The 25,752-nt window shown below is 34.6% G+C and overlaps 1 protein-coding gene across 1 annotated transcript in view; it reads left to right on the forward strand.

Moving 5' to 3' along the window:
- The window catches only part of LOC148946088 (uncharacterized), a 146,064-nt gene that overhangs the window by 61,106 nt on the left and 59,206 nt on the right, over positions 1–25,752 (forward strand). Inside the window, exon 6 of the mRNA XM_089097598.1 lies at positions 9,532–9,673. Within this exon, the coding sequence (XP_088953724.1) occupies positions 9,532–9,673 (142 nt within the window). The remainder of the gene's footprint in view (positions 1–9,531; positions 9,674–25,752) is intronic.

The raw sequence follows: 25,752 nt of genomic DNA on the forward strand, positions 1-25,752 counted from the left end.
ATGCAGAACACCATCGCGGGAGGATCCTCTATAGGAGGACAACTGTGGCAGGGCGTAAGATCCAGATCTATGGACAACGGCCTCTGCAAATGGCTGTCTCAACCTTTTCGGGGCACCTGCAAGACTGGGGACCTTGCGGTCAACTCTATTCCCACTTGAGGAGTGGCGCCCCTCGAGGAAATTATAGCCTAGTAAACGACACAGCATTCGCACGGGATTCTGACTAATAGACAATTCTTCTGGGATTGGTATGTTTTGATGGGCGTCTTTGGGCTGAAAAACCTCTTCCTAGCTAATTTATCTATTACGGGTTGCCTCCCCGTAGTGACATAATATTTGTAGGCATGAATATATAATGAGTCGTAGGTAATAGACTTGAGATTTTTTGTGCAGGATTTTAACTCTTTTTGATAGAAGAGCATCACCAAGCGCTGAAAACCCTGTTGTGACCAAGATGAGCCCAGGATTGCACAAAGCCTCCATTCATGGAGGTCCCAGGGACTTCTTGCTGTTCGGTTCTAAGCCGGTTTAAGCATTTCGGTGTAGACTTGAGATATGTGATCCCCGTCCTGCACTGGTATCCGGGATCATTGCTTTTCCTGAGGCGAAAAAAATTTCAATGATTTAAAGAACATGAAAATTGGAACTTGGAATGTTACGACATTAAAAAATGAATATCGTATCGACATTTTGACTGACGAATTCAGACGATTCAAACTTAATTTATTAGGAGTTTCAGGAACTCATATCCCAGGGGTAGGAAGCATGAAATTAGATGATATAGAATTTGTTTACTCAGGCAGGAAGGATGGGGTACATAGATAGGGAGTAGGGCTCATGATGAATAAGGAAGCTGCTAAGTCTTTTTTAGGCGGGGAAGGTATTAATAATAGAATACTAAATGCTCATTTTATGACTAGAGAGTTCAGGGTATCAGTTATAGTAGTATACGCCCCTGTAGAACCGACGGATGGAGATACTAGTAACTCAGATGAATTCTACTTACAGTTACAGGAGCAAATAGACAAGGTCCCAGGTAGAAATATGATGTTATTGCTGGGAGATTTTAACGCCCAGGTTGGTAGAAATAAGGATAGATGGTATCCCAGCTTAGGTAAATTTGGTATAGGAAAAGAAACAGTAATGGATACAGACTTTTGCAATTTTGTAGGTATAACAATCTAGTTATAACCAATACGGTGTTTGGTCATAAAATGGCTCATATGCTAACATGGTATTCACGTGATGGTAAGACAGCAAACCTTATTGATTATGTTATAGTAAACCGAAGACTGGCAGGATCAATACAAGATACTAGGGTATATAGGAGTGCTGTTATTGATGTTAAAAGTAAAGATCACCATCTAGTAGTGTCAAGGGTTAATTTAAAGCTGAAATATCGGAAGGGCAATTACCTCCCGGGAAGTTATGATGTTATTAGACTCCAGGATGAGAATTTGAGTGAAACTTTCCAGGAACAGTTGAATACCAAACTTGAGAGTTTAAAATTTGATAATGTAGAAGATGGTTGGAATAATTTTAGAAAAATAATTTGTGAAGTTGCTGAAGGTGTATTAGGGAAGAAAGCTAGAACTGCAGCTAAGAATATTAGTGAAAAAGCTTTATGTTTAATAGAAAGGAGAAAGGACTTGTACAAGAATTATCTGAGTGATAGATCACATGAAAACAAAAGAAATGTAAAGAAAGTGGAGAAAGCATTGAAATATGAAATAAGGAGGTGTTAAGTGGAGGCCATGGATAAAATTGCCGAGTATTTAGAAGATGCAGCCAGACGGCATAATAGTAAAATATTGTACTGGCAAGTTAGCAAATTGAGAGGTAGTAGTAAATCCTGATTTGTCCCAGTTAAAGATAGGAATGGGGTGGCAATTAGCGATAAGGAAAAAGCTAAAGAGAGATGGGCCGAACATTTTGAGAGTTTGCTTTACCGAGATAGAGTTGCAGGAAAAGACATAGAGGAAAATGAAAAAGTTTGTCATACCTTGGATGTGAAGGAAGATTTGTTTTGTGAGGAGGAATTAGCAACAGTACTAAAAGGATTAAACAATAATAAGGCTCCAGGTGCTGATAGGGTGGTAAATGAGTTTCTTAAATATGGTGGGTGTGAAGTTAGATATAAATTATTGAAAATTATGAATATGATTTATGAAAAAAGGGAAGTACCTAGCGATTTTAGGAAAGCTTTAATTAAGCCACTTTATAAGAAAGGTGATAAAAGTGAGTGTGGCAATTATCGAGGCATTAGTCTGGTCTCTGTAGGTAGTAAATTGCTTAGTAATATGATACTTTTTAGACTGAGAGATGCCGAAGACAAAGTTTTAAGAGAAGAGCAGTGCGGTTTTAGAAAAGTTAGAGGATGTGTTGACCAAATTGTCACTCTTAGGTTAATAATTGAGAAGTGCCTAAGTTTTCAAACACCTTTGGTCCTCAGTTTTATAGATTATGAGCAAGCGTTCGATTCTGTTGATAGAGGAGCTTTAGTAAAGGTTTTATCCTTGTATGGTATACCAGACAAATACATTAAAGTGATTAGTGCTATGTACGAGAATAACACTGCTGCGGTTAAGGTAGGAAATGAGGGTAGCAGCTTGTTTTATATTAAATCAGGAGTTAAGCAGTGCTCTTTTCTATCCACATTTATATGGGTCATTTTGATTGACTTTGTTTTAAGTAGCACAGGAATTGCAATTGGAAACCACGGAATCAAATGTGGAGGAAAAATTCTCCTTGACTTAGATTGTGCTGATGATTTAAGCATACTGGATGAAAGTGTGAGCAAAGTGAATGAACTTTTAGAGGTTTTGCGAATACGGTGCGCTAGAATAGGTTTGAAAATTAATGTTAAGAAGACTAAGTCACTAAGGCTAGGAATAAGTGAAGATGAAAAGGTGACGTTGGGTAATAAAAGGATGGATGAAGTGGGCAGCTTCACTTACCTTGGTAGTATCATTAGGAATGATGGTGGGAGCAGTGCAGATATTAAAAGTAGAATAGCCAAGGTTCAGGGTGTTTTTTTACAGTTAAAAAAAGTTTGTAAGAATAGGAAGAAAAGTCTGCAAACCAAGATTAGAATATTAGAAGCTACAGTGATGACAGTGGTCAAATATGGCTCTGAAGCATGGACGCTCCGAAAAGCGGATGAAGATTTGCTAGATGTTTTCCAGAGAAATTGCTTAAGGATTGTTCTGGGTACCCGGCTGACTGACCGTATTTCAAACAATAGGCTATACGAAAAATGTGGTTCAATACCGCTTTCTGGGTCTATAATGAACGTATGGTTGAGTGGGTTTGGGCAGGTTTTGCGGATGTAGGATGACATATTTCCGAAGATTGTTCTTTTCCGGAAACAATCTAGGGGTAAACAAAAAGCAGATTGTCCTTATCTGGGGTGGGAAGACGTCATAAAGAAAGATTTAAAGGAAATGGGTACTTCGTGGGCGGGTGTAAAAAAGGAGGCTTTGAATAGATTGGGGTGGAGGAGGAGCGTGCGTAGCTGTGTTGGCCTCAGGCGGCTTGGTGCTGCGATGAGTTGTTAGTAGTAGTAGTAGTTTTGTTATTTTCTCTTAAAATATCCAAAAGTGGTTTTAACATACAATCAAGGTTTACTTTTTTTGCTACCATTTCTGGTTATTTAAGAGAAATAACAAACAACTTTGGTATAAATCAGTGGTCATCGTTTAGACTAGTGGTGTTAGGATATGTGGCGGAGTCCAGATATAAAGAAAAAACATGTTACTGAAAGATTTCATAGGACTACGTCAGTCATCTGGTCTTCCATTGATGCTGGGCAGCATGAATCTTGGTTTGGTTCCCGCTAAAAGGAGAGAAAGATTGTGTAATCAAGTATTGTATTCTCCTAGATGTGTCACAAATTGATTATATTGGCTAAGAATATTGAAATTGGTATGATAAGTAAGTTTTGAGGTAGAAAACAGTCTCGAAAAAAAGAAAGAATCTTTTGATAAATGGGATAGCCCTTAACTACCAATTAATGACTCAATGTTGTGGGTCCCTACCGATTTTTGAGAAAAACTAAGAGTAACTAAGTCATAGTTTGATTTTAAATGGTGTAGAGCTTCTATGACTATTGAATACAACGGCTGTAAGAAGTCTGGGTGACAGAAATTTTTTATAGGAATTAAATAATCAAAATATTAATAAGAATACACCATTTTAAGAAATTGTAGAGAGCCATATTAGAACTTATGACGAGCAAAAATAAAGTAAAATAATTATTTAAACTTAAAACGGCCAAAAATTATTAAGAATAAATAAAACCCAAAACGAACTGAAAACAGAAATTAGAATAGATAATAACATGAGAAATAAAGATAACGGATATTGATATGAATATAAATACATTAATCCTAAAACGAGTAATAATAAAAAAGAATATTCCTGTAAAACTTAAAAGGAACAAAAATTACTACAAACAAGATTTAGGCTAAACCCTGTTTAGCGTAGACTAAATCTACGCTAATTTTCTAAGTTTTAAGATTAGATTTTATTTAATCCCAATTTTATTGCTTTTTGATGTTATATCTATCACAAAGTGTTTAGAATATATTTTGTCTTCATTAAAGCAAAATTGATGTAATAGACTTTAAAAGGCTTATGGTGGGGGGACGGGGCAGTTGCCAAACTATTACTCTTCTTTGAATAACTTCTTTTTAGAACAGTTTTTTTCCAATTAATTTTTGTTCGTCTTTGATTACCAAAGTTTATTGTTGGTTAATAGAATCAATATTTCTCCAGTTTTAAGATTTTGGCTTAAAAATTAAAATATTTGATTTTAATTTATATTTTAAGTTGCATCAGATGATCAAAGCGTTGGCTTTGATTGTATTCTAAATAATTGTTCTATGCATTTCTTTTAATCTGAAAAGGTTTGAAACTGTTCTTGAACTAAAATTTTGATTCAATGACATTTTACTGATACTATACTCGAAATAATCCTGTTGGGAGAATGTTCCAAATTTCCATATTAATGAAACTGGAATAAAAGATTGAATATATTGCAAAGGCAACTATTTATTTCTGACTCTTTAAATTCCTTTATGGGTAACTTTTACGTGAGGATTTACTGAGTGAGGTGTGGAATGTCATTCTGACAGCTTGGATGCATGTAATATCTTCTGATTGAGTGAAATTTAAGTTGAAAAGTCTGAATTTGAAATTGAGTTGGAACTTCCCTGAAATTTTCAACTCAATAGCTTTAGCCATTCTTTAGACCTTTACAGATGTGCCTTTTTGAAAACCTAGACGCACTTAACTATTTTGATTTAGTTCAATAAAAGTTGTAGTAGTGGTCGTAGAAGTAGTAGTTATTGTAGTGGTAGTAGTAGTAGTAGTAGTAGTAGTAGTAGTAGTAGTTAGTAGTTGTAGTAGCAGTAACAGTAGTAGTAGTAGTAGTAGTAGTAGTAGTAGTAGTAGTAGTAGTAGTAGTAGTTAGTAGTTGTAGTAGCAGTAACAGTAGTAGTAATAGTAGTAGTAGTAGTAGTAATAGTAGTAGTAGTAGTAGTAGTAGTAATAGTAGTAGTGGTAGTAGTAGTAGTAGTAGCAGTAGTAATAGTAGTAGTAGTAGTAATAGTAGTAGTAGTAGTAGTAATAATAGTAGTACAGGTATCAGTAGTAGAAGCAGTCGAAAACAGTCGTGGGAGCAGTCGAAAATAGTCGTAGTTGCATTCACAGTCACAAGTAGTCACAATTGCAGACGCAAATAGTCGCAACCGCAGTAAAAAGTAGTCACAGTTGGAAATAGTAGCAGGCATAGTCACAAGTAGCTGAAAAGTTGTTGCATTCGCAAGTAGTCATAGCCACAGTCACAAGTAGTTACAGTCGCAAGTAGTTGCTGTCGCAAGTAATCGTAGTCGCAGTCAAAAGTAGTTGCAGTTGTAAGCAGTCACTATCACAAATAATCACATTTGCAAGTAGTCGCACTCGCAAGTTGTTGCATTCACATTTATTTATAGTAGCAAAAAGTAACAGTCGCATGTATTCAAAGTCATAAGTTGTCGTAGTTGCAAGTAGTTGCGGTCGTAGTCACAAGTAGTCATAAACCGCCAAAAAAAGTTGTTCATAAACCAATATGGAATAATGAATGCTGTGGTGGTTACAAAGTAAGAGATAAATAAGTGCCCTGTCAAGGGAGAACATGGTAAGTTATTTTATGGAACGGATTCCAAAAATTTTACCTTGTTCAATGATGTTTATAATATGTAATATTGTATACGATATTGTTTCATTAAAAATGTTCCTTTGCATTATATTTATATGATTTTCTGATTTTTAAGAAAGGGACCGTTAGAAGAATGAATGAAATTGTAAAAACTAGGTTAATGAACAATTGAAGAAAGGAAATTGTTTGAAATTAATAAAATCAAGTCTTTAATTTAATATGGCTTAGTGTAGGAACATACTTAAAATGAAAAAAAAACTAAGGTTAGGAGTGTTAAATCAATGTACGAAAATGTAAGAAATAATGTTTTATATAGTTTGTAGTTCATATAACAAAGTCTTTTGACTAATATAGATTGGTGTAGGAGTATAAGCAAGCTGAAAAACTAAGGTTAGGAATGTTAAAAGACTCTATGTAAATATAAAAAACATGATTATAGAGATATAAATAAAAAAAAGTTATTTGAAGCTAATAAAACAAAGTGTTTGACTAATATAGCTCTTGTATAAGAACATACGTAAAGCTGGAAAATTAAGATTAGGAGTGACAAAGGAGTGTACAAAATGTATAAAACATGGTTAAAGAGCGATAAAAGAAAAAAAATTTGTTTGAAATTAATATAATAAGGCCTTTTGAGTAATTTAGCCTGGTGTATGAGTGTAGGCAAAGCCAAATAACTAAGGTTATGAATGTCAAAGGAGTTTTTGAATATGTAAAAATATGGTTAATGAGGAAAAAAAAAACTTGTTTGCAGTTAATATAACAATGTCTTTTGGCTAATATAGCTTGCTATAGGAACATAGGTAAAGCTGAAAAATTAAGGTTACGAGTGTTCAAGGAGTGTACGAAAATTCCAAACACTAGGTTAAAGTGTAATGAAAGAAAAAAAAATGTTTGAAATTAATACAGCAAAGCCTTTTGACTGATATATCTTGGTTTCGGAGTGTGGGCAAATCTGAAAAACTAAAATGAAGAGCGTTAAAGGAGTGTATGAAAATATCAATTACACGGTTATAGAGCAATAAAAGAAAAAAAAACTTGTTTGAAGTTAATATAACAAAGTCTTTTTACTAATATAGCTTGGTGTGGGGAAATACATAAAGCTGAAAAAATAAAATTAGAAGTGTTTGAGGAGTGTGCAAAAATGTAAAAAAAAAACTAAGTTAAAGAATGGTAAAGGAAAAAAACTTGTTTGACATAAATATTATAGTCTTTTGATTAATATAACTTGGTGTAGGAATGAATATAACAAAGCCTTTTGACTAGTATAGCTTGGTGTATAAGTGTAGGTAAAGCCCAAAATTAGGGTAGGGGTGTTAAAGGTGAGAAAAAAATGTAAAAAAATACATGGTTAAAGACCAATTAAAAACAAATTTGTTTAAAGTTAACATGAAAATGTCTTTTGACTGATTTAGCCTGGTCTAGGAAATTACGTAACGCTGAAAAACTAAGGTTAGGAGTGCTAAAGGAATATACGGAAATACAAAAAACAAGGTTAAAGAGCAATCAATGAGAGAAAAAAGTTGTTTGAAATTAATATAACAAAGCCTTTTGACTAGTATAGCTTGGTGTAGGAGTGTTAGTAAAGCTGAAAAAAAGCTGAAAGTTTTGTTGAATATTACAGCTTGGTGTAGGAACATATTTAAATCTAAAAATGAAGGTTAGAAGTGTTAAAGAAGTGTATGAAACATAATTAGAAGAAATAAGAGCATAATAAAAACCAACCATTCTTGCTTGTGAATGGCAAAAGAATAAAATTCTCTTGTCTGTGAGTGGCAAAAGTCCGAATGTACAAGTGTCCTAATGTTTGGAAAAAGCTTTGGCCGCAGTTCCGAATAGTCGTTTTTAAATCGTGCCTAGATAAAAGTGTGTCTCTGCCCTGTTTATCTTTCTGGAAAAGTTTAAAAAAAGTCTCTTAGGTTACGAAACGTTATATCATACCCTCTATTAGGGTATAGTTTTTCTGAACAAAAAGCTATTTTAAAATTTGCTTATGGTGCCCCTAAAAAAATCCAGAGTAAGTACACCATGCCGGTAGAGTTTATCTCCTAATTCCTACCCCCTGCTACCGTACCCAATAAAATACCCATCTAAGATTCAATACAGGTACACCATGTGGTGAGTAACCATTAACAAGAATTCTCTCTTTGATTCCTTTAACTAAAATTAATTTTAAGCCGATGAAAATAAACCATTTAATACTTATCTACGATCGCTATACCAATGGTGATATAAATTCATTGTATTTATACTATTTATAATATTATACTATTTATACTAAAATCATCTCTTTGTATTTATTAATTAAAAAAAATTCCACAAAATAAGTTTTTCAAAGAAAAGTAAAGATCTCCATTAAACCAAAAATGAGCAAAAATTAAATCAAATAATCTACCAAGCGTGAAATTACCACGAATCAGCATCGATATATAAATGAAACCCCAAAACGAACAAAAATTACAATAAATAACCGAGTCAAACTCAAAACGAGCTGAAATTAATATGAGTAGCGCTCAAAACCCCTATGCCTTCCCAAGGACAAAACATAATTTGCACTTTACTGAAAAAATATAAATGTTTTTACTTTTATAACTTTAACAAATCAAATAATATTAACATTTTCCTCCTCAAAAATATAATTTCTATCTGGAAATATATACACTGAACAAAATGGTTATCTCAAAATTTTGATTGGATGTGTTTGGGGAAATGGTGGGCGTGAAAGGAGTGTTAGTTGCCTTCCAATTACTTTCGACTATTAAAAATGACACTCCGATCAAATGAGCCCTTTTCGAAGTTTCTACGACGACTCCTTCGATACGAAATGCCCTGGTCTAAGACCAAGAAACCAAAAACCAAAAAACCAAAAGAAAAAATAATAAATTGTGCCAACATCGTTCTTTACTTAGGCAGCACTATTGTGCTGCCTATTATTGTATTTATACACAGTATAAGACTTCGAGCCAGCATTAACTGAAAAGAAAGCATGGTGAAACAGCTACAATAGATATGGTTTTGGTTTATAAACTACATTAGTATTGGGGTACCTAAGTCTTAAAATAATATTTAAAGTTCTTAAATTCTAAACATCGTTAAGGGCATTTTTTCGCCGCTATTTACATAAATTGTCTAAAAAACTATTTTATCTTCTCGTATTAAATTATATTTCAAAAAAAATTGAAAATTATTTTAATATTATATAATAATTACTTGTCATTACCGGAAGTTGAGTACATAGTGTGTATTTCAGAAAATAGAGAAAACATGATGATAAATTTACCGCATTCACTTCAAAAGGAACAGGGACACATTTTACTGAATTTTTTTTTCAGGGTCTTGTTGGTGTAATTTTTAATATTGATTCTGATAGTTTTATCAACGCTGTTATACTATCAACCTATTCTGTCCCAACATATGCGATTGATGAAGTAAATTCAAACGAGGCGCAAAACAAGTCTCCACTGAGGATAACAGGTAACATAAATTTATTTTATTTATTGCCTTACGAAACAATAATGCATCTTTCATACTTTTTTTGTTAGCTGCCTTCGGCTGCTTAGAAGCAGCAAGAAACGACCTTGGTTTTCAAAAATTGGAATAAATACCCCACAAAAGTCAAGGGGTTTTTACGAAAATTCCACTAACAGATTCAGAATATCAGAGAACGTTAATGTAGACGTTTCAAGCTCTTATCTAAAAAAATTGAAATTTTTGTTTTTTTTTATCAGAAGAAATATCAGAGATATATTTTTTTTTCCTGGAGTGATCGTATCAAACCAATGGTCCTAGAAGACTGGGAGAGGACTGATTCGAACAAAAATGGTCTTTTGGTCTTGAGATAGCCTAAGTGATGCTAGATAGGAGTAAATAAAGGATTGAAGACCATATAAGCCCTCTGAAAGGCTTTTTTGGTCTTGAAATAGCCTAGATGATGTTGGATCTGATTTACTAAATGATTGAAGACAGTAAAAAACAATGGAAAAGGCATTAAACAAGAAGGAATTAAAAAGATTAAAATAATGGAAGCGAATTTCAAAAAATTAAGTAAAGTTCAAGCAGAAATAACAAAATTAAGCAAGGGCAACTTTAATGGGAGTTAAGAAATCATATCTTTCAAAGAAGTCAAAACATAAAACAACACAAGTAAACATACCAAATCATAAGTTTCAAACAACACACACACGGAATGCTAAAAACCTAGCACAGAAAGCAAGAAACACAAACTAAACATATCAAAACATATTCTTCAAACAAGCAAATCATTAGTATAATTAAAAATACAAATCAAAATTAAGTCAAAAGTGACAGGACCAAAGGATTGATTTTAGTAATTAGGTGACTCATGATTAAAATTTTATCCTAAAGTGTAATTTGACGACAATAACTGAAATGGAACGGACGAAATGAAACCTTGTCGCTGCAGGAGGGGCACCATCGTACTTATCATGACTGTAGGTAGAGTGCCCTTGTATTTATCAAGGAAATGGCTAGGGCACCATCGTATCTCTGATGGCTATGGGTTAGGCACCATTGTAACTAATATGGCTATAGGTAGCGTGCTAAAATATTAATTATTGCTATAGCTAGGGTGCCATAGTATTAATTATTGCTATACGTTGGGCGCCATCGTGTTTATTGTGGCTATAGGTAGGGAACCATCGTATCAATCTTGGCTATAGATGGGATACCATCGTGTCTATCATGGCTATAGGTAGGGTGCTATTTTATTAATTATGACTATAGGTTGGGCACTATATGAATAAATATGACTATAGGTAGTGCTCGAAAGCATTAGTTTTGGCTTTAGGTAGGACGCTATCGTACATATTATGGCCACAAGCAGGGTGCCATAGGACCCGGAATGGCCAAAGGCAGGGCACCGTCGGAACTGAGACTGCCATAGGTAGGGTGGCATCGGACCTTAAACGACCTTACTACTCGCTTATCATGTAAAATTTGTGATTCTCTGAAGGATAAACAAGAATTAAGAACTGAATTAACGCGGGAGTTTCATAATTCAATTGAGTATGCTGATTTGCCACCCCATGGATTAAAAATGAAGAATATGATAATAATTGCGCTAGCGTGTATATATATATATATATATATATATATATATATATATATATATATATATATATATATATATATATATATATATATATATATATATATATATATATATATATATATATATATATATATATATATATATATATATATATATATATATATATATATATATATATATATATATATATATATATATATATATATATATATATATATATATATATATATATATATATATATATATATATATATATATATATATATATATATATATATATATATATATATATATATATATATATATGTATATATATATATATATGTGTGTGTGTGTGTGTGTGTATATATATATATATATATATATATATATATATATATATATATATATATATATATATATATATATATATATATATATATATATATATATATATATATATATATGTGTGTATATATATATATAAATATATACATATAGTACAGGGAGCCCGACGACCGTCGCTGCCGGGATCCGGCACACGACACGTGGCAGGCTTCTATATATATATTCTCACTGTAGCTTGTCTTCTAAACGCAGACAATTTGAGCCTTTTCTTGAGGGTCATGACGTCCAAATGGACCTTAAATTAGAAGTAGTGCCTTTGTATAATTACATTTTTTTTTATTGGACCTTTAACTTTTGCCTCGGCGTGTCTTTTGTCATTATGCGAGACATGTCGCCGAACCTTTGTTTCTTTCAATTGTTCAGATGGTGGGATAAAACTTCTTTTTCTTCTAACGATTTATTTAGTCTAGGTTTTTGATTTTACAAGGTATGGGAGGCATTAACGACCACCTTTGTTTCTTTTAATTGTTCAGGTTGTGGGACAAAAACTTCTTCTTTTGCCTTGGCTTCTCTTTTTACATTATGAACATATCGCCGAACTTTTGTTGGTTTTAATTGTTAAGGACGTGGAACAAAAGCTTCATTTTTTTCCAACGATTTATCCAGTCCATATTTTTGATTTTCGAAGGTTTGGTAGGTATTGAGTACCTTTTCCATGTCAAAATCCAAAACTCAATCATCATCACTATCATTATCAATTTGTTTACTTTGTTACACCTCAGCTTATCTTTCGTCATTATGGAAAACATATTGTCAAACCTTTGTTGTTGTTTTCTTTAACAAAGGTATGGTAGGTATTGATGATCTTTTCCATGTCAAAATCCCAAAATTGATCACCGTCGCTATCACTTTTAGTTTTGACACGTTTTGGTTCCCTCACTTGTTTGTTGTCGTATGTCTTCTAACTGCGTTTGTCTTTGCTCTTCATTTTAATTTTTAATATGCTCTAATTGTCGTTTTCAAATATAGTCTAACCGCCTGTGTCTTTTCTCTTCATTTTCATTTTTGACACGTTAGTTAAGGTGTGGATTCCAAAAAACCATCATTTATAGTAACTGCAACAGCAGATTCTCGTTTTTTAGGGCCTTCCAACAGACATTATATTATATAAATAACTGATGAGTTGAAAACTCAACAATCTTATTTATGCTATTCATGACTCAGATGAGAAAATACTTATATGATGCCATATATGATGTCATAAGAAATGCTTAAATGATGTACTAACATAGTACGTGATGTCATTTTCAAAAACAAAATTCAGGCTCTGAACGATTTTCCTCAGACTTCTGACCTATCTAGATAGTTTTTTATGCGAAAATATCCCTAGATACCAGATACCTATTTTCCCAAAAAAACATGGAAGCCATTTTCGAGAAATAGAATAAATATATACATACACAATTATTACTCACAAATAAAGATAGTATGATCTCTTTAAACGAGCAACAAATTATAATTAATTTCCATAACTTTGGAAACAAACTTATCACGTAAATGAAATTAAATTGTCCAGGTGAGGCACGTCACATGCGTATTTGCCTAAGTAAAGAACGATGTTGGCACAATGTATTATTTATTTTTTGATTTTTTTTTTCCATACCAAGGCACTTCGTATCGAAGAAGTTGTCGTAGAAACTTCGAAAAGGGCTAATTTCATTGGAAATTTGAATGGTTAGAGCCCTTTTTAATAGTCGAAACTGATTGGAAGGCAGCTAACACCCCTTCCACGCCAACCATTTCCCCATACACATCCAATCAAAATTTTGAGATAGCCATTTTGTTCAGCGTAGTTGATTTCCAGATAGAAATTATGCTTTTGAGGAGGACACTCCCCCACAACCCTCAGAAGTTGTTCCCTGGGTGCATTTAAGAACAATGTTGGCACAATGTATTATTTTTTTTTCTTTTAGACCAGGGCACTTCGTATCGAAGAAGTTGTCGTAGAAATTTTGAAAGGACTCATTAAATTGGAAATTTCAGTGGCTTGTGCCAATTTTAATAGTTGAAAGTGATTGGAAGGCAGCTAACACCCCTTCCACGCCCACACTTTCCCAAACCACATCCAATCCAAATTTCGAGATAGCCATTTTGTTAAGCGTAGTTGATTTCCAGATAGAAATTATGTTTTGAGGAGGACACTCCCACACAGCCCTCAGGGCAAGGGTTGTAAGTTATGCCCTGCTGAAAGATAAGGTATTTATAGAAAGTGTTACCGTAGAAACTTACAAAAAAGCTGATTTGATGGGAAATTCAAAGGGCTAGTGCCCTTTTTAATAGTCAAAAGTGATTGAAGGGCAACTAACCCCCCTCTCATGCCCACCTATTCCCCAAACACATCCATCAAAATTTTTAGATCGCCATTTTGTTCAACGTCGTTGAAAGTTTTGCAAATTACGTTTTTGAGGATGACAAACCCCCCTCACAGCCCTTATGGCAAGGGTTATTAGTTATGCCCTGGGGGCATATAACGTCTTTATAGAAAACATTGTTGTAGAAACTTCAAAAAGGGCTCATTCGATCGGAAATTTAAATGGCTAGTGCCCATTTCAATAGTCGAAAGTGATTGGAAGGCAACTAACACCTCTTCCACGCCCAACATTTCCCCTAACACATCCAATAAAAATTTTGAGATAGCTATTTTATTCCACATAGTTGACAGTTCTGGAAGTTATACCTTTGAGCAGGACACTCCCCCCACAGTCTTCAGGGCAAGGGTTATAAGTTATGCCCTGGGGGCATATAAGGTTTGTATCGAAATATTTGTAGTAGAAACTTGAAAAAGGGCTCATTCGATTTAACATTCAAAGGGCTAGTGCCCTTTTTAGTAGTCAAAAGTGATATGAGGGCAACTAACCCCTCTCTCACGCCTACCTTTTTCTAAAAATTTTGATTGGATAATCAAAATTTTTAGATGGCCCTTTTATTCAAGGTGAGTTGAAAGTTTTGGAAATTAGGTCTTTAAGGTTGACAGCCCCGCCCCCCCCCCACAATCCTCAGGGCAAGGGTTGTAAGTTATTCCCTGGGGGCATATAAGGTTTTTATAGAAAACGATTTTATAGAAACTTCAAAAAGGGCTCATTAAATTGGAAATTGAAAGGGCTATTGCCCTTTTTAATAGTCGAAAGCGATTGAAGGGCAACTAACTCTCCTCTCACGCCTACCTATTCCCCAAACACATCCAATCAAAATTTTGAGCTATCTATTTTGTTCAATGTAGTTGAAAATTCTGGAAATTAGGTCTTTTAGGATGATAACCCCCTCAGAGGTTTTAAGGGTTGTAAGTTTTGTCCTGGGGGCATATAAGGTTTATATAGAAAGTTGTTGTAGAAATTTCAAAAAGGGTTCATTTGATTAGAAATTGAAAGGGCTAGTGCGATTTTTAGTAGTCAAAAATGAGTGGAGAGTAATTAACCCCCTTCTCACGCCCACCATTTACCCAATCAATCACAGTTTAGGGATAACAATTTCGTTCAACGTAGTTGAAAATTCGGGAAATTATGTACTTGAGGATGACAAACCCCCCAGGGCAAAGCTTTTTAGTTATGCCCTGGCGGCATATAGGGTTTTTATAGATAGCGTTGTTGTAAAAACTTCAATAGGGGCTCACTCAATTGGAAATTGAGAGGGCAAGTCTCCTTTTTAATAGTCGAAAGTGATTAGAGGGTAACTAACCCCCCTCTCACGCCCACCGGTCCCCCAAACATATCCAATCAAAATTTTCAGACAGCCATTTTGTTCAACGTAGTAAAAAGTTCTGGAAAGTAGGTCTTTGACGATGACAACCCACCCCCCAGCCCTCAGGGCAAGGGTTGTAAGTTATGCCCTGGGGGCAGATATACTTTTATTGAAAGTGTTGTCGTAGAAACTTCAAAAGGGCCCATTTGATTGGAAATTGAAAGGTCTTTGAGGATGACAAACCCCCTCACAGCCCTTAAGGTAAGGGTTGTAATTTATCCCCTGGGGCATATAAGGTGTTTATATAGAGCATTGTCGCAGAAACTCAAAAAGGGCTCATTCGATAGGAAATCAAAATCCTAGTGCCCTTTTTAATAGTCAAAAGTTATTGGAAGGCTTGATATTTTTATAGTAAAGATCGATGTGGGTGCATTTTTTTATTTTTATTTTTTTATTTAAACCCCGGCACTTCGTATCGAAGGAGTTGTCGTAGGAACTTCGAAAAGGGCTCATTCGATTGAAAATAAAAAGGGTTGACGCCCTTTTCAAGAGTCAAAAGTGATTGGAGGGCAACTAATCCCCCTCCCACGCCTACCCTCCCATTGTCCCATTATGTTTAAAACTAAATGTTGCCTTAAGATCAAATCAAAATGCACTATGTTAATGCTAATTCCCAATAAGGCATCTCAGCAGTATCCCAAGAACGACTGAGGGTATTAGGTTCAAACTTTCGGGGCTACTTCTGCTCTTAAAATTAAACCAAATAAAAATAGCGTAAGTGAATCCAAGTTATCAAAAAAAGTAAACAGATTTTTTTGCGAATCGTATCAAGTTTTTCTTTTCAGGTCAACTAGAAGAGATATGCAACTAAATTAAACATTACTATTTGTGTTCAGATTTTTAGAAGGGTGTGTGTTGTTAAAAATTGCTGAAAATTTTTCTTCAGTATACAAATAGCAGGCCAAACTATAAAGTCTTAAAAAAACGAAACGAATTAAAATATTATTTTCTTTTTCCCTGAAAAGACTTTGTCAATACAAAAGGAACAGAAATTAATTAAAAAGAACTTTTTCCCCAAAATAAGTTTTTTCAAAGAAAAGTAAAGAACTTCAGTAATCAAAGTGTTAATATTATTTGATTTATTAAAGTTATAAAAGTAAAAACATTTATATTTTTTCAGTAAAGTGCAAATTATGTTGAGTTATGTCGAATTTCTTGAAATTGGTGATTTGACACCTCGTGACTTAAAACTTAAGAAAAGCGTGATGATAATGCTAATGCGTAATTACAGAATGAAATATATACTAACCTGCCACCTTGGTATTTATCTGGTAATCAAGACCAATGGCCCCAACACCTCCCTCCTAAGATAACTGGCCACCACCACACCATATTAAAAATCACAGGTAAAACCACAAAATGTAAAATGCAAAACAGCAACTTTTCAAAATACCCCCCATCCCCAAGAAAATACCCTCCCCCCCCCCGAAAAATACCCCCTGCGGAAAAAACCACACGCGGAATATACCCCACCCCCGGAAAATCCCCCCACCCACAGAAGATATCCCCCGGTAAATCCCCCCGGAAAATACTCCCCGATGAAAAATAAGGCTTTCTAAGTTTGAGAATTTTATTTGAGTTTTATTTTTCTAATTTCTGTAGGCGGATGGAATTTTGGTACTTGTGTATTATGCGCCACTCACTCAATCTTACGCTGTGTAAAATTCGAGAAGAAACCAGTTTTTTCGTTAATTTCTTTGCTACTTTAGAAATAAATTCGGGCTATAGATTTGCAGATTGGGGGGGGGGGGGAGGGGGGGGGTAAAAAGCGGGTTTGCATTCAAAATGTGTTTGGTACAATTATCCTGCATTTTAGATAGATAGATAAATAAGTTTATTTTAAAGCCAAATATACGGCCATGAGCACAGTAAAATAACAAAATTGAAAGGCATAAATAACAAACTTTGATCAGCGATCAAACAGTTCGTGGTAACGAACTGTAAGTAAGGAGTGACCCGGCTCAATGGTAACCGAAACTCTAGAAAACGGGTTTTTGATACCAATAGATAAATCAATAGAATCAGATTTCAATGCTAATTTCAAATATATAACTTTCATCAAGTTTAGTGCTACCCATCAAAAGTTACGCGCCTGAGAAAATTTGGCTGATTTAGAGGTTTCAAGCTCCTATCTACAAAAAATGTGGAATTTTGCATTTTTTGCCAGAAGAAAGATCACGGATGCGTGTTTATTTGTTTTTTTGTTGTTTTTTTTTCCAGGGGTGATCGTATCGACCCAGTGGTCCTAAAATATCGTGGGAGGGATCATTAGAACGGAAATTAAAAGTTCTAGTTCCCTTTTTAAGTGACCAAAAAAATTGAGGGCAACTAGGCCCCCTCCCACGCTCATTTTTTCCCCAAAGTCACCCGATCAAAATTTTGAGATCGCCATTTTGTTCAGCATGGTCAAAAATATGATAAATATGTCTTTTAGGATGACTTAATCCCCCAAAGTTCCCAGGGGGAGGGCTAAAAGTTATGAACTTTACCGAATGTTAACATATAGTATTGGTTATTGGGAAGTATACAGAAGTTTTCAGGAGGGTTTTTTTTCTGGTAGTGGGGGATGGGTGGGTCGGGGGTTATGTTGGAGGATCTGTTCATGAAGGAAGTTTTCATGGGGGAAGGGAAATTGCCATGAAGGGGGCGCCGGACTTGCCAGCATTATTTATTGGTTATTGGGAAGTATACAGACATTTACAGGAAGGATTTTTTTCTGGAGGGGGGGGGGCTAGAGGAGGGGTTTACTCTGGAGAATCTTTCCGTGGAGGATGTTTCTTTGGGGTAAGGGACATTTCTATGAAGGGGGTGCCGAATTTCCAAGCATTATTTAAAAAAAGATCAGAAATTAAATATAAAAAAACAAGTTTTTTTAACTGAAAGTAAGAAGCAACATTAGAACTTAAAACGAACAGAAATTGTAACGTATGTGAGGGGGTTCTCCCCCAAGTCAATACCTCGCTCTTTACGCTACAGTTTTTTTTAGTGCTTTCAAAAGAGCTGTCTATTCTAATTAAACGGCCTTTGTGATTCAGGGGTTTGTGAATCAAATTTTTTTTTAATTTTTAACGTAAAGAGCGTGGTATTGACTAAGGGCAGAACCCCCTCATATTTGTAATAACATATACGTAATAAAAAAAAACAATAAGAAAAACAAGAGATACGGCTCAATAGTAATCAAAACATTTAAAAACGGAATTTTGATGTCAATAAATGTATCAAAAGAATGTGTTTATAATGCTGATTCTAAATATATAAATTTTATTAAGTTTAGTATTAATCATCAAAGGCTACGAGCCTGAGAAAATTTACCCGAATTTTTAAAGAGGGGGGAAACATCCCCTACAAGTGAAAGAGTTTTAATGAAAATCACACCGTCAGATTCAGTGGATCAGAAAACCCTATTACATAGGTTTCAAGCTCATATCTGCAAAAATCTGCAACTTTGAATTTTTTGCCAGAAGAAAAATATACGAATATAGAAGTTAATTACGTAAGTTAATTTGTAAATTACGTCATATCCAAATTTAGAGACATCCATTTATCAAAAGAAAAGTAAAAATTTTATGCAAATTTTGTTTACTTATTCAATGACGGTGAGCCAAAATAAAAGCTGCATTAACTAAAAAACGATCAGAAATTAAATAAAAAAAACAAAACAAGTTGTTTTAAACTGAAAGTAAGGAGCGACATTAAAACTTAAAACGAACAGAAATTATTCCGTATGTGAAAGGGGCTGTCCCCTTCTCAACGCCTCGCTCTTTACGCTAAAGTTTGACTCTGTCTCACAACTTTGTTTTTTAAAACAATAAAAAACTTTAGCGTAAAGATTGAAGCGTTGAAGAGGGGACAGCCCCTTTCATATACGGAATAATTTCTGTTCGTTTTAAGTTTTAATGTCGCTCCTTACTTTCAGTTTAAAAAACTTGTTTTTTTTAAATCATCATAAAACACTTAAATGAAACACTACATTAACCTAATAATAGTATTTAATACCTGGAAAAACGGTCTTGAAAAAAAAAGGATTTAACACTTGAAAAAAAAACACTGAAATGAAACATTACATTTACTTTATACTAAGATTTTTTTTTTTTATAACAAAATTTCCAGATACTTCGCTATTCTTCTATAATTTGTTAGTGGCCATATACCTAAAAATAATTTTCTTCTGACTTCAAACTATCCAAATAATTTATCCCCCCCCCTTATGCGCAAATATATAGTCCAAATTATATATTTTCCATATATTCTGTCACTTGTCTTTGCCTTGTCTCGCGCTAAGCTGAAAAACAAACTAACGAAAAAACCGGTTTCGTTCTTAAGTTTTTTTAAATAAAAAAAACAAGTTTTCTTAACTGAAAGTAAGGAGCGACATTAAAACTTAAAACGAACAGAAATTATTCAGTATATGAAAGGGGCTGTCCCCTCCTGAACGCCTCGCTCTTTACGCTAAAGTTTTTTATTGTTTAGAAAAATAGAGTTGTGAGAAAATCAAACTTTAGCGTAAAGAGCAAGGCGTTGAGGAGGGGACAGCTCCTTTCATATACGGAATAATTTCTGTTCGTTTTAAGTTTTAATGTCGCTCCTTACTTTCAGTTAAGAAAACATGTTTTTTTTATTTAATTTTTGAACGTTTTTGAATAAATGCAGGTTTTGACCTTGGCTCACAGTACATGAATAATTAAAACAAAATTGTCATATTAATTTACTTTTATTTGGTTAAATGGCTTTCTCGAAACTTGTTTCATTTTATTTACGAACGTTTTTATTAGTAATAAATATACGTAACTTACGAATTAACTTACGTAACGAACTTCTATGTTCATATATTTTTAATACGTATATTAGGGGGTTTGCCCCCTAGTCAATACCTTGCTCTTTAAGCGAAAGTTCGAATTTTGTACCAATTCTTTAAAACTGACCGCTTAATCACAAAGGCCGTTAATAAGAATAAATAGCTCTTACGAAAGTACTAAAAAATCTCTGGCTTAAAGAGTTAGGTATTGACTAGGGGTGAACCCAATCATATATGTAATATTTTCTGTTCGTTTAAAGTTTTGATGTTGCTGCTGTTGCAGTTGAAAAACTTGTTTTTTTATATTTAATTTCTGATCTTTTTTTAAATAATGCTGATAAGTACGGCGTCCCCTTCATAGCAATGTCCCTTCCCCCATGAAAACTTCCTTCATGGAAAGATCATTTCCACATAACCCCCCCACCCCCCCCCCCCCACCAGGAAGAATCTCCCCTGAAAACGTCTGTACTGTATACTTCCCAATAACCAATACTATATGTTAACATGAAATTGACATACTTATAATATTTTCGAACATGCTGAACAAAATGGCTATCTCAAAATTTTGGTCAGGTGACTTTGGGAAAAAAATGAGCAAGGGTGGGGGTCCTAGTTGCCCTCCATTTTTTTTGGAGGGCAACTCCAAAAAAAATAAAAAAAAATAAATACGCACCCGTGATCTTTCTTCTGGCAAAAAATGCAAAATTCCACATTTTTGTATATAGGAGCTTGAAACCTCTACAGTAGGGTTCTCTGATACATGGAATATGATGGTGTGATTTTCATTAAGGTTATATAACTTTTAGGGGGTCTTTCCCCCTTTTTTCGAAAATCAGCCAAATTTTCTCAGGCGCGTAACTTTCGATCGGTAGGATTAACCTTGATGAAACTTATATATTTGAAATCAGCATTAAAATTCAATTCTTTTAATGCATCTATTTGTATCAACATACCGTTTTCTAGAGTTTCGGTTACCATTGAGACGGGTCCCAATAACCAATACTATATGCTAACATCGGGTAATTTTCAGCCCTCCCCCTGGGGGCTTCGAGGGATTAGATCATCCTAAAAGACATAGTTATAATATTTTTGACCATGCTGAACAAAATGGCTATCTCAAAATTTTGATCGGGTGACATTAGGAAAAAATGAGCGTGGGAGGGGGCCTAGTTGCCCTCCATTTTATTTGGTCACTTAAAAGGGCACAAGAACTTCTAATTTCCGTTCCACTGAGTCCTCCCACGATATTCTAGGACCACTGGGTCGATAAGATCACCCCTGAAAAAAAAAAAAAACAACAAAAAAACAAATAAACACGCACCCGGCATCTTTCTTCTGGCAAAAAATGCAAAATTATATAATTTTTTAAATAGGAACTTTAAACCTCTACAGTAGGGTTCTCTAATACGCTCAATATGATGGTGTGATTTTCATTAAGGTTCTATAACTTTTAGGGGGTATTTCCCCCTTTTTTCGAAAATCAGCCAGATTTTCTCAGGTGCGTAACTTTTGATGAGTAAGAACAAGCTTGATGAGACTCACATATTTGAAATCAGCATAAAAATTTAATTCTTTGATCTATCTATTGGTATCAAAACTCCGTTTTTTAGAGTTTCAGTTACCATGGAGCCGGGTCGCTCCTTACTTACAGTTCGTTACCACGAACTGTTTGACGCAGCGTTAACTTGAGTGAGGTTGCCAATAATACACAAGTAACAAAACTCCTTCCCCCTACTGAAATTAAAAAATAAAACTCAAATAAAATTCCCACATTTGGAAAGCCTATTTTCCACGGGGGATATTTTCCGGGGGGTAAAGTATTTGAACAGTTTGATCTCCCTATTGAAATTACAAAATAAAACTAAAATTTAATTCTCAAATTTGAAAAGCCTTATTTTACACCGGGAGGGGGGGGGTAGGGTGTATTTCACGGGGGGTATTTAGCGGGGGGATATTTTCACTGGGGGAAGGGGGGGGGTATTTTCCGCGACGGGTATTTTCCGGGGAGTATTTTCCGTGGGAGGGGGGGGTATTTTCCGCGGTGGGTTTTTTCCGGGGGTATTTTCCGAGGAGGGGGGTATTTTCTGGGGGTTAATCGCCGGGGGATAAACGCCCTTAACCATAATCATCTTACCGTGTTCCTTTTTTGGTCAATTTCTACCGCAGCCATCAAACAGCTTGGCTATAGCTTCTACTGCCATACCATAAGCTTGGCTTAGTGTCTATTGCCATGTCTCTGTTAGAAAATCGGATATATTGGTTGTAAAGCCATCTGCACCAGGTTTAGGATTTGAAGGGAATTTACTCGCTCTCACAGATTTAGATTTAAGAGAAGTTAATAATTATGTTCTGGCATATGCAACGATGCCAAAAGTCAGGAGGGAATGGCTAAATGAGCCTCTTAACCTCCGCCGATGAAAACAAATTAATTTTTCAATTAAAACGACAATTGCACATTGGCATAATTTGAAATTTCTCATTGCACAAGATGCAAAGGTTCAGAGTGCCGGTTGGTGTACACTGGAATGGGATAAAAATCCAAGCAAAACATGAATAAAAATTTCCTGGATCCAGTCCCCTGGGATGATTGTATGAAAAACGAATGTCGATGCCAACTGAAGGTGAAAATCGGATATATTGCACACGGAGAAATGTATGGGGGAAATATATTTTGATCCGATACAGTGTAAGAACAGGGAATAGGGTTATAAACTAAAGGTTTGGAGGAAATAAGTAGTGACTGGTAATTGGAGTGAGTTTCACCGAGAGACCCTAGTTTGGAAAAGGTTACGCCCCGGAAAAGGAATTACAACTGTCCGAATAGTTGCAAGTTGAGGGAACTGGGTATCATTCATGACTTTACGAAGGGGATCCTCCCGAAGGTACTCCTTCCCCTCAAATGAGGGAAGTATCCCTAATAGTTAATAGGACCAATCCTAGATTCCTTCCCAAATTTTTCCAATCCAACCCAAAATTCAATACCTCCCAACTTTTCCAAAACCCATTTTAATTCATTCGATTATTTCTTCTGATCATCTCTAGTTTTTCGCAATGGGTGTAAGACCTTGACCTCCCTCCTAAGCTCGTACTAAAATCTTAATCTCCACCATTGCAGACTGATCACATTTCTTTTTTTGCAAATCTTTTCTTTTCTTTACTTTCCTCCATCTTCTCTGTTGCGCAAATAAATAATCTTCGACCTCTAATTGGACCCTTGTACCCTTTATTTAGGCTCCATTTATTGTTGTAGTCTCGTTTTATGTTTTTTGTTTCTGTCTCTTACTCGTCTTTATTTTTAGTTCAGTATTAAAATAATCGTCACTAAATGAGAATTTAACTCTTAAATACAAACAGTTTCGTTTCGCCTCTTCTTTCTCTCTTTAAGGTAAATTCCCACATTAAGTTTTTTAGTTTGAACTAAATTGCTTGAACCGTATAAAGAAAAGTGCTTATTTTATATGACACAGACTTCTCTTTAATTTTATATGACGCAATGCGTTTTCATTTTTGGCATCTATATCTTGAAGTTTATTATTTTCTAAGACCTGCCCCGAAAAACCCTGAATTTCATAAACATTTCTATTTGCAGCTGGGATTGCACGTGTCTGATTGCCACTGCTAGAAAAGGAACTAGGCTTACTTTTACTGTTTTTCTTAGGATCGTTCCATCATTTTTTGCGATTTCTATCCTAACCTACGCTGACAGACATGGGTGTTCATCTCCATAATAATATACTGCTGTATTTGTATCCTTGTGGTTTATCTATGCTCAATTAATTTGGTTAGTTTGAACATAAGATTGGTAGCTGCAAGAACCAATTGTCATTTGAACTAATTTTTTCTTCCATTTTCCGTATAGTTTGCACGATTCTGCAGACTTTCCTTTACTATGTGCCATAACCCAAGTGGTCATATTATGGGTTATTTGACCATCTCGATCGAGGCAATTTCTAATAAAATGTCCTGGAGTATCAAATATTACAAGATTACTAGCATTTTGAACTGGTTTAACCTGTATTTCTTTTTTTTTTTACAGGATGGCTTCACTTTCCCATTATGCCTGTGGGTCATGTAACTTTGTGACCAAAGTTACATGTTTTTCAACCTTGGAGTTTAATTCTTTTTACGCCTCATTTCCTCGCAATCTATCCTTGGATAAACTATTATGACCATCTTGTACCCTTTAAGGTGCTTGTTATAAAATATCACTCTGCAAAATTCCCCAGCGAGCTTTTATTAGACCTTTCATTGTTTTTCTAAATTCTTGGCGATCTCTCTCAAGGGCCTCAATACCAACATTTTGTTCTTTCATATGTCTCTCCACGGGCCTCCTAAGCCATTTCCTCCTTCTCTCTTGCCCTTTATTCATCCTCTCTTGCCCTTTTGTCTGCCTCACTATGGATGGCATCTTTTTCTTTGCATTCCAGTAAAATCTTTTCTAAAATAGATTTCTGATTACAGGAGTCCCAGTGCGAGCTACCACCCCTTGAATCATTTGGTCTCTATTAGTCTGGTAATCAGACATTTTTATGCTCAAATGGCATTATCTGCATAAAAAAAAAATATATAATGAAAGTCTGAACTGAATACGAAAATAAGCATAATATGTGTTGGTGATTTCGTTTAATTAATTAATCCATCGTGGCAAACTCAACAATTGCCACTCAGCAATAAAGTCAATATACAAATATTAATATGAATTATCAGCCAGTTGCAATACGATATTTTAATAATCTCTTGAATCACTGGGAATATTAACACTTATTTACCGAATAACAATTTCATTCGCTGCAAACAATTATTAAATTAGTAAAAGAAATGTCCGAAATGTGAAATTGCAAGGGCTATGACGGATGAGAAACTTAACTGAACAAACGAGTGAATATCCTACCGACGGATTAGCTGGACTTTAAATAACTCAGGGAGAATCACGCAGCTTTTCGATACCTGGTATCTCCTATAGATATCAGTTTCTCCACATATCAGTTATAGTCAAAACCCATTTTATCAACAGGCCAAAAACCTGGGTTGGACTCTGACTTCATCAACCATGTTCAGCTTGTTATCTATCAGAACCGCCCACACCTGCAGTGACGTAGTGGGCTAAAATTTCTGTACCAGTACGCATCTGAATGTAATACTTTATAGCACAAGGAGAAATTTAATTGCCACAAGGTGGTGAACACATTTAATTTGCATTTAGTGTTTTATATACCATAAGGAGGCTAAAGGTTTAATTCTATTTAAATAAATAAAATTGAATAAGTAAAATTTGAAGTGTCTAACTTTTATTTTCATTTCAATGCTGTAATAACTGGAACTGACAATATTTGTAATGTAATTCGCTCTTAATGAAGCGCCAATGACGCAGTAGGCTTTAAATTTATACAGCTAAGGAAGGAGACATTAGCTAAATTTTTGTTTGTAGTGAAACTAAATTTGTCGTGAAAGGTTTTGGGAAGAATTAAGATTAAACTAAATATTTAATATATAATGATATCAGCTGCTCAAATGCCCATCATTTCAAAATTAATTTTACTGTAATTTCATTTTTATTTTCAA

The sequence above is a fragment of the Artemia sp. Qi Xiang Cuo genome, chromosome 12 (genome assembly GCF_049724085.1).
Source record: "Artemia sp. Qi Xiang Cuo chromosome 12, ASM4972408v1, whole genome shotgun sequence".
Classification (NCBI taxonomy): domain Eukaryota; kingdom Metazoa; phylum Arthropoda; class Branchiopoda; order Anostraca; family Artemiidae; genus Artemia; species Artemia sp. Qi Xiang Cuo.